General features: G+C 39.2%; 1 protein-coding gene across 1 annotated transcript; it reads right to left on the reverse strand.

Moving 5' to 3' along the window:
• Positions 1–277: 277 nt before the first annotated feature.
• EXOSC7 (exosome component 7) lies at positions 278–14,144 on the reverse strand. Its single transcript, XM_053467024.1, has 8 exons — positions 14,028–14,144; positions 12,580–12,681; positions 11,733–11,827; positions 10,121–10,286; positions 9,097–9,167; positions 5,722–5,845; positions 4,570–4,725; positions 278–443 (listed from the first exon to the last, which is right to left on the reverse strand). The coding sequence occupies exons 1-8, from the start codon at positions 14,082–14,084 to the stop codon at positions 339–341; spliced, it is 876 nt and encodes a 291-aa protein (XP_053322999.1). The 5' UTR covers positions 14,085–14,144; the 3' UTR covers positions 278–338.

Raw genomic sequence — 14,144 nt, forward strand, 5'->3', positions numbered from 1 at the left:
GGGTGACTTCTGATCACAGATGTGTTACATCCTTGCATCCATCTAAACATCCAATGCACACACTTGTAACAGTAACAAACCCAGTCTCTCTCTACCAGCACATGTAATAAAGTTAAATAATTGTTACGCAACACGATTTAAATAATTTGTTTTAAATAAACAACCAATTAATTAAACCACCAGGCTATTTGCATTTTAAACTGCATATGCGGTGTCAGCCACAGTACAAAAGATACTGCAGATTGTGATCCTTATATAATATTCTTAGTCTGGTATATGAAAAAATAATCCTTTTATTATTTTTTTTCTTGAAAACAGATAAAAGATATTGATGGAGCTTATCTCAGGAATCCAATCTTTTGTCTCTTCTTTCCTAAGCTTTCTTCATGGTTTAGTATGCTCTGTAACGATGTATGTAATGATTTAGTGACACGCTTCCCTGTCTGCGAAGAAAAACAGAAAAGATAAAATGAAGATATGTTTTAAAAAATATTAACAGGGCACAGAAAACAGGAAATCAGGACCCCGGGGTAGACATGTAGCAAATGGGACCAAATCATGCTGAATAAAAAGATATCAATGAGAAGGAACAGAAGCATTTGAAGGAGACAAAGCTAAACATGGGAGTTTAAAATCTAACAAAATCAGTGATCCTTTTCTGAAAGAGTAGCTTGGTTAGTCCAAGGGGTTTCTATTGCATTTTGAAATCCATATTAACATCTGTATTTTGAGACCAAGTTATATACAGTATGCATTTATCCAATAGCTACTCAATAATAATACTACACAGCAGACTGCATGCACCCGTGTATACTGGCAGGAAAGCACCCCCCCCCCCCCGAAATCAATAGGAGGGCTTTTTGTGCATGTCTGAGGACCACTGCTGGAGTTGGCTAGCTGGCTGGTGGTGAGTAAGGCGCATGTGTGTACTGTTAAGCACAAGACGCGTTCATTCTAATTAATCTCCATGCATTTGAATGAGAAGTTAATTTACATGGGACACATAAAACATCCACATAATGGTTGGAGTGTCCATTTAAATAAACAGTCTAAGTACTTGCTTTACCCCCATCCTCGACCAATCTTCTCAACAGAAACAAAAGCTTAAGCGCAGCATCTATATGCAAAGCTATTCAGTCCAAGGGGCTCGCCTAATAGAAGCATAAGCGAGTTCACCCCTTGAAGACAGAAGATCAGAACTCATTAATAATTGTAATATACCACTCATGTCCTTCACTAGTTTAAAATGATTTTTTTCACTCAGCTACAGTCCTTCATGGAGGCCAATAATTTCCTGCTGTCTAGAGGGAAAGATGTAATAGATCTAATTGTTCTCTGAATTAATGCAGAATAATTCATAGCAGAAGGTTATCAATGATCTCATATCTGGCATTCAGCACCTCTGGTTGGAATAATTAAGAATGCGTGTCTAGATCTCTGTATAAGACCTTGTGCAGAGATATGGAACATTATCACAATGCTGAGCAAAAGAAATACGTGACATCTAAAAGTTACCTTGTAGTATTCCATACGCTGGACAATAAAGTAGATAGTGTTGGATAACGTAGTAATTCACACTTTAAAAGGATTCGGAAAAATTGGATTTACTCAACAAACAGTAAATTGTCGGTGAGTTGGGGTGATATGAAGAATTTCATCCCAACAAGGCTCTTGTTGCCCAGAGATTATGATGAAGAATAGCGCATCATGAAACAAGTACATATTCTAAGCAACAGGAGGTGAAAATGAGAGTCTGGTCTGTAAAATCCCCACAAGTTACAAGTTAAAGACTTGCATGCATCAAATACAAAAAAAGTTGTTTATTAGTGGCTAAACATGGCTGTAGCTTGTATTTAACCCCTTCGTGACAAAGGCTGGTTTTACTTTTTGTACCCTTTGTGACAATGGGCGTTTTAACATTTCTGTGCTGCTCGTGTTTAGCTGTAATTTTCTTCTTTCCCGTTTACTGAACCCACACACATTAGATATTGTTTTTTTTCAGGACAAGAAGGGCTTTCTTTAGATGACATTGTTTTGATTGTATCATATTATTTACTATTAAAAAAAGTATAAAATATGGTGAAACATTTAGAAAAAAATATTTTTTCACACACATTTTACTTCAGGTATGAATAAACAGGTTCTGGTATATGTCACTATCATAAAACACCCCAATATGTGTTCAGCAACATCTCCTGAGTACAGCGATACCTCACATGAATGATTTTGCCTGGCTGTTTGGGGGCAAAAGGGCCACATTTGGGGCATGCACATTTTTCAATGTTGAACTTTGGCATTTGGGGATCCACTGCCCATGCCCTATTTGGTACATCTTTGAGCCGGGCCATTTCAGTGTGCCCAACAAAACCATATATTTTTGAAAACTACACACCACAGGGTATTTTAAATGCTGGTATTTAAACTCTTTGCATGCACACATTTTACCACCAGCATTGTTTCAAAGTTTGCAGTAGTATTTTTGTGTGTGTGTTTCCCACACACATACTTTATGTATGAATTTACAGCTCCTGGTATATGCCCCAATATGTGTTCAGCAACATCTCCTGAGTACAGTGATACCCCACATGCATGGGTTTGTCATTTTTTGGGGGAACTAAAAGGCCACATTTGGTACGTGTGCATTTTTCTAATTGGAAATTAGATGTGTGGCCATCCTTCCCCCCGTGTTAATTGGGACCTTGTTGAACCTGGCCAATTCAATTTACCCCATCAAATCATAAATTTTTTAAAAGTAGACGCCCCATGGGCATTTAATATGCCAGTATTTTAACTCTTTCCATGCGAGAATTGTTTTAAGCTAATATGCTTATTTTAGGACTTGCTCACAAAAATATATTTTTATATATATATATATATATATATATATATATATATATATTTTTTTTTTTTGCCTTTTTTTTACATTTTTTTTTTACATTTTTTTTCAACTTGAAGGTTCCCCTGATAGTGACATCAGTGGGAAATTATTTTTACATTTTACTGTTTTTTTTTTACTATTTTTTTTCTAATTATTATTAATTTTATTTTTAATTTATTTTTACTAATCACACTGTGATTAGAAAGCTGAGCTCCATTGACTTGCATGGTTGAATGCAGTACCTGTTTTCAACCTGCAAGTGGAGCCAGAGTTCTCTAGAGGGTCTGGAGACCGTCTAGCGAACTTTTTCGTCTTTGTTTTTTTTCCCGGGCCGCCGCCATCTTGCTCTCCGGAGCGGTCACGGTCCATCCCAAGGTAAGAAGTGTTTGGTGTCGCTGGATGCCTCCTGATCGAGGCATTCCAGCGACACCATTTAAGTTTAGGATTTAAAACGCTTTTAAAACGGGCGTCCGCTGCCATACAAAGTATGGCGGATGTTGACGCCCCGGGGAGGGGCCAGAGATGGCCCCTTTGTGCCGATCATGGCGTTGCTGAATGCCTCGAGGTCGAGGCATTACAGCAACGCCGTTTCGGTGCATAAAGCGAAAATAGTTTGCTTTCTGCACCCGTTTAAAGACGTGCCGGTCCTGGCACGTCAATTGTCATTATCGACTTGATTTTCGGTGACGTGCCCGGACCGGCAATTGTCATCAAGGGGTTAAAAATGAATGCCAGCCGTGATTTCATATACTTTAGCAATTGTCGCTTGGTTGTAAGAAATACATATGTAACATTTGTCACAAAAACAGAAACACCCATGTAAAAAAAAAGTCAGAACATGGCAATATGCTTAGGTAATAGCCATGTATAACCACTAATGGACACTTTTGCATCTGAAATGCACATAACATAAAATGTGTAGGGCTAGCAATGCCATAAGTAGCAGGACCTACAGTAAAATCTGGAGTATAATACACAGAATGTACCCCTTTTTCAAGAGTCCTCTGTGTGTATTATACTTACCTTTAAACCATCGTTTCAACACTGCTTGTGGCTGAGTGCTGGGACATGACATGATATCCCAGCTCTCAGCGAGTGTGCTGGGACTGACGGAACGCCCATAGAGAGGGCTTTGCTGTTGGCCATGCTAAACCCTATCAGTGAGTCCCTCCTGTGATGCAGCCAGCACGTGAGTAGCGCGAGGGAGCAGAAGAACACCAGCTGCTGGACCGCAAGGGAAAAGCCTACAAAAGCTGGGAGGGAGACCTACATGTACATGTGTGTGTGATGCATTGAGTGAGTTTGTATATGTAAGTGTACATGTATAAGTGTCAGAATGAGTGTGGGTATACGTGTACCTGCAAACCTAGAGCTATGAGTGTGTATTATACAGAAGTACTTCCACTTTTTCCTAAAGTATTAGTTATACCATGTCATTATACTCACAGACTTTAACTAAGAACTTGTAACCTCTGACATACTGGCCAAGTGGTTTAACTATAGTGATATATATATATATAAATCTTAATTATATGTAGTGATGTACTATTATGTCTCTTAAGAGTTGTAGAATATACATGAAAAATCTGTGACAAAGATGTTCCCATGGTGTAGTTTGGAGATTTTATAGCAGTTGACGAGAGGCTTACAATCAATCACTATATAAAAGAGGCAGTTTGCTTTTCCCTTACCTCAATCATCTCAAAGATACTTTCAGGATCCAGACTGCCTTTGCCTATCTTTCTCATGAACGTTAGGACCCCTTGGCTGGTCACAGAGACAAGCAGACTCGCCAGTGAACAGGCCTCCTCTTGTAGGGTGGCGTCTACAACGTGTCTGTGCCCAATCTGTAAACAAGAACAACTGCATATTAAGAGACAGCCATGCTTTAACATCAGTTTCCATTATACAAATAATCACATTAAATATAATATGAAAGAAAGAATCGTCCAGTTTACCATTAGGCTCATCTAGTCTATCCATTTACCTGCAAAACATATTTGGCCTTGGTTACTTCCTTAGTCTATTTTCATTTATGCATTTTCTGTTATCAAACATGATTTTAATTGTAAATGATCTGTAATGAGCTGAAACTACCAAGAAGGTTTGTCGCCCCTCCCCCATTATAAAATGCCAACACTACCTGGTTTCTCCAGCAAGAAGAACTGAGCTAGCCCTGTAGACTAAAGAAAGGTCAGTGGTTGAACTATGCCTTATACAGGGGCCAGTCAAGCTCCGACTGCAGCAGAAGCTCACTGGGGTAAAAAGACTTCTATCGCCTCCTACTTTAGTGAACTGATACCTTTGGATCACTCAGCATGCGAGGACAATCCATTGCTGGGAAATCTTTACCATTAATAGTTATGTCCTTGTATGTTATTCTGCAATATCAGACTAGGTCACAACAATATTCTCTAAAGCATCGTCACGGCGGTGACAGCTGCTGAAAGGGACTGGCAGATGTTATACCATTTTTTGCATATTATCATGCTATTGTCCAGTGTATATATTATATTGTATTAAAGACAACAATAATAAAAATACTATGATCATAAATCAAAAATACTTTGTTGTGCTGACACTCGTCTCTTGTTTAAAAACAGACATTTATATACATATTCTGGTGAAAAGTGATAAAATGGGGCAAAAGTATAACTTTTTAATTCTAAAAATCTATAGCATACAGTTTTGTTGTACTCAATCAATATAGGTTTTAATGGCAAATCCACATTTTTTAACAAACTTTGTCACAGTAAGAATTTACCAGCTGGGGGAGCTGAAACAAGCGCATATAAGAAAAAAAATAGATTCCAAAAATCCTTAAAGTATATGTTGGTACGTACTCTGCTTAAAGTGACAATGCAAGGGACATTGGCCACATTCACGCGCATGCAGTCATAAGGATCATCCGATAGCTCAAAATCTTTGGCTCCGTCATCATCTTCCAACATGTGAACTTTAGGAATCCTAAAACACAAAACATAAAATTGTTAGCATAATTTAAAGATGGATAACACTTGGCTCAGTGGTCATTTTCAGGGCCTCTCCTTGCCCTGCAAGCACAGGGGAACTTTCTTAACATCTCCTCTCCACAGAGTTGATGGTCAGGCTCCATGGGTTGTGTCTGATGTAGGCTGGACTGGACTGGATCCTTCAAGGCCAAATTGGGCATCCAGTCTTCTACAATACTGGAGTTGGAGCATTGGTCCACCCTGCTCTCCAAATCTCCACCCAGGGACCCATGCTTATAATTTGCACAAGATATGTGCATAAAACACAACAAAACACCTCCCTGGGGCTGTTTAGTGTCACACTATACATCATACAAGACCAACCAAGAAACCTCTTCTCGCAGCAAACGCTCACTAGGGTTGGGCAGCATTCATAGTGTATAAGGAAGTCAAGGCGCAGACACACAACTCTCCTAAACCCCAAAACGAGCACTACATCCCAACAGAAAGAGCTAAAGAGCACAACTGCACCGTGCCTGTGGAATATTTCCATAAACAAATAGGAGTAATCTTCCGCTTATTTGACTATGGGTTTGGTAAAGCAGCAGAGACGACGACATGACAGCCAAGTTAGGCAACAGTCACGCTGCCAACACCACTTTATGAGAAACCAAAGCCCCACAACTCTACTGCACTCATAGAAACAGATCTGTATCAAAAAGTACATACTGGCTGCCAATGAGCTGATCAATAATAAAAGGTAAAACCCCTAGGAGCTAGTGCTTCTGACTCTGGTTTATACACATTATCCATAACACGAGAAGCTTGTCAGTCAGTATTGATTTAAGCAGTGTTTAGAAAAAACCTCTGGAAATGTTCAGCTTTATAACCCTCCCCTTCTCCAAAAAAACAGCATTTAAAAAATACAACATGCATTGTGGACTGATAAATGGGAATGCCTAGATTTCCATAGATCTAATGTTAACACTCTTAGTGCTACGTCCATGTTGATTTTATGCTCTACAATTTCTAGCAATAGTCTGCACTTTAAAGCCGGCAATATTATTTACTTATAAAATCTATCCACTGTTACCGTGAAATACATCATTTCCCACCATCTGGTGTTAACTTTGGTCGTTTGACAATTCGCCCAACTCTGCAGAGTTTAATGGTTTAAAACGTAAACCACAGTTTTAGGGAATTTCACAAGTTTGGTGCCCTCATAATAGGTTTTCCTCCCAGCATGTGCTACTCAGAAGAAAGGGAAAACATGTGGATTTTATAGCTTCCAAATGCTTTACAGGCACTGCGGATAGATCCCAAACGTGTTATTCATTAACTGCCGGTTATAATGCCAACGCTATGTCCTTAGCATCAGAAAACAAAAATATAACACACTGTTTTCATAACACGAGTACAGTATGTGTATTACACAAAACCAAACGCACAAATGTTTTTGTTATATCATAATAGAAGTTCCTGCAATAGCTTTGTGTACAAAATATTTGATCCCATATGATTTTTTGCAGTCTTACATATTTTTGGAAGAGTAATTATATTTTCAAACAAACTTTAATAATATATAGCTATGCCATATGCAAGAAACGTATTAGACATCCAGTGGCCCTGTTTGAAATACTAAGCTCCCTTTTGCTTTGGCAGCAATAACTGCAATCAGTTGCTATACATCATTGTCTCTTTGGGGTCAGGTCTGGATTTAGACTAGGCTTTTCTTGTTCTTCTTAGAAGACTTGCTGTTGTGTGTCAGATCGTGGTCTTACTGCATGAGTGTTGCTCCTCAGCTTCAACTCACAAACGCATCGATATTCTCCTGTAGAATGCTCTGATCCAGCGAACTTATGGATTTATGGAATGGCTGCAAGTTGTCCAGGACCTGATGCAGCAAAGAATCCCCAAACCATCAAACATGTGCTTGCCCGTTGGTATATTATAGTTAATGTGGAAAGCAGTATTTGCTTTTTTGCCAGGCTGCCCCAAAATACATCTGATCCGCAAAACATTTGAGGGGCATCCAGAAGCTTTACAAAAAACCCTAGATAAGTATTTATGTTCTTAGAGAGCGGTGGTATTGCTGCGTTGCCATGTAAATATGTTTGTAAATGTTATGTTATGAACACTAACCACAGCTGAGATGAGGGAGGATGCGCAGGTTCCTGGATGCTGTTCTAGAGTCCTTTGCATCATCCTGGATGATTTTCGGTCTCGCTCTCTAAGAGATATCCTAAACATCCTTGATTTTTGTTAATATGGCTCCGATATTGGTTCACGGGAGCTCTAGAGTCTTAGAAATAACTAACTGGCTTTGGAAACGCATGTGCTGACAGCTACAGTCGGATGCCAAGATTAGTCACATTTATATATGGCAGGGCTAAAGCAAACCAAGGGTTTCAAACACCCAACCCTAATAATTCCATTCATTATGCAGAATATAATTATTTTTTTATATCTGGTGAGTGGATATTAGATTGCCTGAAACAGACTTTGGTTGTATTTGTTTCTTCAGACTCACTCGTTATATTCCTTCAAGCCAGAAAATGAAAACCAACATCAATGAAAATCAGCAAGAGATAAAAACTGTCACACAACTGCAGTTATAATATATATAATAATAATCTGTTTCCTCTCTAACACCTGACTAGTTGACAGATTTATAACAGTGACATTTATCTAGGGCAGCACCTCTAGCTGTCACCTTCGAGGCCATTGTCATTAGTGTGGAGCGCTACAATATGACATTTCCTGGCCAATTAAGGACCAGATATAGACCTTCATAGCGTAAACAGGTCAGTCTGGGAGATCAGAGAGGGTTTAGGATTGCTTTCAAAAATGAATGGTGAGAAGGCTATACTTCACCACTGTTAGCAATAAAAGTAAATGAACGTGTTCCTCACAGAGATACACTTCTAATCATGTATTAGAAACCTGATCTTAGTAGATCGGTAAGAGTTTATTTATTTACATTTTCCTCCTGGTAAAAAAGTAAATGATGGCATGCATGTTCCTGGCATTTCTGCTACGACAGTACTACATGCATGTTCTAATGAGAACGCCAGTGTCGGTGACAAAGCATGCTGAAGTCATTAATGCCTTTGGAGCATTTACTGAAATGCCTGTCTGCTACAAAGCCAGCAGCTGGTAACCCCTCTATGGCATAAACCGGTTTCACAAACCCCAGAAGTACAGCTGGCAGTCCAAGCTTCTACTGGGAATTCATTTTTTAGGCAATTAAAAGAGAAAATATCTTACTTGGCATTAAAGAGAGCCGCCTTTACTGCTATGGAGATTGCATCAAAGAGGTTTCCACCGCATTCCAAAAGCTATACAAAAGAAATAATAATAATAAAATAGTTTAACAGAGAGTATAGCAAAGCACCATACTATAATAAGACATTTATAATGATTAAACAAAACACAAAACAGAATGATATGTAGCAGCTATGTCCGAAGTAATACAATTGTGTATTCTTTTCCCTGTATCATTGTGTGACAAGAGCAAGGACAATTCTACCCGAGCCAGAGAGAATAAGCCATGTTGTAATTGTTCACTTGTTCTCTTCAAAGCAACAGTGTGTTCGCTGTCAGAGAGCCAGACGTGATCAGACTCCAGCACAATGAACAATTAGAAGAGGAGGCAGGTGGCAAATTTATATTGCTAACTCTCTAGTAATTACAGAGGGCCTAAATCAAGCGCTTTACATGAAAAGATGTAATTTTCAAAGATCTTTAATTAGCAGGATTTTGGTGTATATTAAGAACTGGAGAGCAAAATATTTGAAAAAGGTTATTAACCTGCAATGATCAAGTTTTTTTCCTGTATAGATTTCTGCTGTAAAAAAAATACATTGACACCTCTATGTTACAGGGTGATTTTGCTCTCGTATAAAATAATGTGAGATCAACCAAAATCCACGGGAGCAGTTTAGGAGGACGGGACAGCTATTTTGCTTCAGATTATCCACTATAATAATTATGGCATGAACAAGTGTATGTTGTTTTTTTTTATATTATGTACAACTATTGCCTTATTTACAGACCTTTCGTTTCCTAAACCTGATTAGTTGTTTGTTGTGACACCAGAGAGTATCTTACAACTTCTTTCTTGACTACCAAACCAAAAAATAGCACGGTGCTTAATTACTGGAAAGGCTGTTAAGATACATAAAATGTATCCTTTAATTATCACAAAAATAAAGTATGCCTTAAATCATGCATGTATCATTTAGTTCTTTGGATGTTTTTTTTTTTTTTTTTCCCCCTTTTCTTTACTCACCAACACATCAACATAAAGAACCCAGCAATGCTCACTAGTTTGGATACAAAGAGATCGAAGATCAAGGCTGCTCTTGTTTTCAAACATTTTATACAGCACGTTTGCTATTTCTGTGCCAAGTTCTTCTCCTCCACGTCCTTCAAACTCTGGAGTGGCATTAGCAGAACTGAAAGAATTCAAAGAAAATAAAACATTAATAAAATGCGCTCTAGAGGACCTGTTTCCTTGAGCGGGTCAAGGACTGACGCAGTTAATCTAGGCCGTGTGTTGCTCACAGGAAGAGGTTAATCACTGCTTGGTTGACAGGCTAGTTGAGATATAATATGAGGTGACTCTGCTGCTCTTTGACTGTTGAGTGTACACTCAGGTGGTACACACGGCCCATGAATACACAGAAGGCAAGTAAGATTATGTTAGGAGGTCCTCTCATAAGACTTCCTGGAATTTAATCAACAATCAGTGCAGGAGCCACCCGCTAGGACTTCCATACAATTATATTAGTTTTTGTTATCTGCTTCTCCAATATTCCCAGCAACCTACTTTACGATAATTTGCGCCTCCTCGACCTTTCACAAGAAAGGATGTGATGCACAACTGCCAATCTCAGTTCTGTCCCACTGGGTTTGTAATCAGCTGTGGTGAAGGCCTTAAACTGGGGCAAAGATTGCTTGGGGTGATGCGACAGGCTGCATGGAACCATAAACAAAGGAAGCAGACCAACATGATTGTATCTTTCTGTAAATTACTACAGTGGTTGCATTTATCATTTAGGATCCACAAAATTAATCAAAATGTTTTAGTCCCCCAATTTTACTGCATCTCCTATAGTACAACTCTGATAATTCTACCAGATGTGATACTTCAATTGTCACTTTGCTTTGGCCAAAACAATAGGCTGTATAGGGGCAAAAAGTCATATGCAGATCTGCATTGTTACCGTACTGACTATCTAGGTTGAGAACAAAATAGGTTTGGTAATATTGTGAGTAGTGTAAAATAAGTTAACTCCATTAGAATCAGGGGTGTTTGTAGTATGTGTATATGACATTACAGCCAACAGCCTCCCACCACAGTTACAACTGCTTTATTTAATTATTGTTGTTAAAACACATAATGACAGTCCACCCTTAATTCAAAGAAATTACTCCACTGTGTTCTATTTTAAAGACAAAACTAGTAACATTTATTCAGCACGATGTGAAAATTATACCGCCAGAGATAGAGGGTGGAACATCACAGTCAAAAGTTTCCTACTATGAGTGAACTATTATCAAGCTGCCTATTAAAGCAGAAGAGCATTTAGCTGGTGAATCCCGGAGAGTATTCCATGCAGGGATATTAGCAAAAACATAAATATATAATTACAATTTTTACAGTAGTGCTAGAGCAATGGGATGTCAGATCTTCTACATATACCGTATTTGTCATAGGCCAAACTCTACCCCCCACACTTTAAGTCTCTAAGTCTGGGCAGGTGTTTTTTTCCTTTTTCATTTAGCCCCGCAGCGCTGCTGGGGACCTGGATCCTCCTCTCTGGCAGACAGTGGACGTCTGTGCGATGCAGATAACCCCCGCGTGAGTGTGAGTAAATGTTTCTTTGTAATCTACTAACCAGTCAACAAAGAATTCCAGGTAGCCCTCCTCTGGACGTTCCAGCTTTGGAGTCCCCATTTCTGCTTTAATACCAACTAAAACATCTGTGTGACCCTGTAACATAGAAACACAAAAAAACTGAAACGCAAGTACAAATATAACAAACCTTAGCCGATCCGCCTTTTTATTCTCTCATCCAAATTTTTAATCTAATAAAAAACATCACTGAAACTTTCAAGTTTTCGGTTCCTACAGCGACAACCTATCTGTTCCTGAATAAGCGTCCCATGAGAATTAAACACTGCCTGCACATTATGAACATTACAACATACTTATTTTGGGAAGAGTTTTGGATCGTTCTAGGAGTGATGTTTCTATCGCGTTACCTATAGAAGTGTCAGCTTGAGCAAAGTAAGTGGAAAAGCAGGGTTAAATGAAACCTTTGCTTTTATGGTTTCAGTACAAGTAAATCTGTATCAGCTATCAATGATTAGTGCTTTGTTTTAGTCAATGTAATTGGGGACATTGGTTTAAAATGTTACAACAGTAGATATGGCTAACCTAGCATGATCTGATCTATTCCCTTCTTCTCACCCTATCCTGACAAAGGCTACTTGAACTCCTCTGCCGATTCCCACCTCATATCTCTTCTATGTGTGGCCTACAACCAAGTCCATTAAATTCTACTTCCAAACTGGTCACATCCAAGCTTTAGAAAACCATCAAACGTCATTTTTTTTTCCCAGTAGTGGAATCAAACTTTTAAAGTGTAACGGTTTCTTTTGTTTCCCCTGCCATTGGTTCTCACTGGGAAATAACCTTCATCGACTTCAACACATCTCTCGATATGCCATAAGACAACGTACAATTTTCACCCGTGCGGATCCTGTGGTGTTGGACACCACTTCAGTCTCCACTTCAATGCATCGGTAGTCCTCGCATGCTCTGCCATCAACCCGCAGATCATCCTGTAAAAGGAAAAAATGATCAGATGTTGATATTTTGAGCTAGTTAGAAAAACTCAGCGAGATGATTTGAAATCTACTCACGATGACGTTTTATTAACCACTTAAGGGCAGAGGACTTTTTACATCCCTGCAAAACTGGCAGCTAAACCCGTGGACGTAATATTGGATCCGCCAGGGTTTTTAGCTGCTGAATCATCACTTTTTCATACACTGGAGGCTTTTGCAAGGGAAACACTGCAGATATACAAATAGACCCCACAGCTATTAAAGTGCATATGATGGCTGAAGTGTCATCTTTAATACAGAGAACATTCTTGAAATTTTATCTCATTGTATTAGTGATGAGATTTTGTTCCAGACACCCCCGAAACATATGGCAGTCAGCAGCACTGGGCATCTGGCAGTACGGGTATCCCTGGGCACTGGAATAGACGTAGACCTAGTTTAAGGGCTAGGTGGGAAATGAAGCCTAGCGGCGCCATCCGCACAGGAACCTGCTGTGGCTAGCTAGGATGACATCACGCGCAACAATGACCATCAATATATTGCTCAATTAAAGTCTCTTATGTGCTCGCCAGCCTGGCAATTCCCAATATGCCACCCGTCCCCATATCCAATCGAACAGATGCTGACAAATTCTAGATGGAGAGCAAATACCAATTGATGGGGAGAAATATTCCTTAATTGTGAGAGGCCTACTTTGGGTACACTTTAACATAGTTCTAGTTCATAGTGACTAACACATATATTTATATATATATGTCTGTTTATTACAAGAAGACAGAGGTACATAAGGAAAATACTGTATATCTCAAATTGTGAAGATAAAATATATATGGTCTCAATTCAGTGAAATCAAGTGCTTTATCTAATCATAATTCACTGTATATTGACTAAAACCCAAATAAGAAACTTATCTTGAGTAAAACGAACAGGGCAATCATTAGAGTCTATTCACTAAATGGGTTGTTTGCAGTAGAGTGGTGGTTTATGCTCCTCAATTTACTATTCCTCATCATGGGTCAACACTAACAGTAAGGAGGGCTGAGCTGACCCTGTATAAGGTACAACTCAATGTGTAAGGAGACGTCTGAGACATCTCACTGGATTTAACTATACATTATACAGGGCCAGCCAAGCTCTTTCCGCAGCAGAAGCTCACTGGGGTTGGACCTTCATAATGTATAGTGAATAAAACCCCTTCTCGACTCCTGGGGTGCACAGAGTATTAGTATTTTGGGCTAACGTGGTGTTATTTAACCCGTGCACGCCTTCTAATAGATAAATGAAACATTTAGAGGGTCTCCGATCATACCCCATTTACTGCCCCATCCCTGCGTTAGCACCTGAATCCCGTGCAGGATATAAGCCTTCTCCGCCTCACTTAATACCACAGAAGCCATGCTGAACGTCCCACACTATCCGGCTGCTGTGATACGTCATCAACACACGACAGAACGTCA

The sequence above is a fragment of the Spea bombifrons genome, chromosome 5 (assembly GCF_027358695.1).
Source record: "Spea bombifrons isolate aSpeBom1 chromosome 5, aSpeBom1.2.pri, whole genome shotgun sequence".
In the NCBI taxonomy this organism is placed as follows: Eukaryota; Metazoa; Chordata; class Amphibia; order Anura; family Pelobatidae; genus Spea; species Spea bombifrons.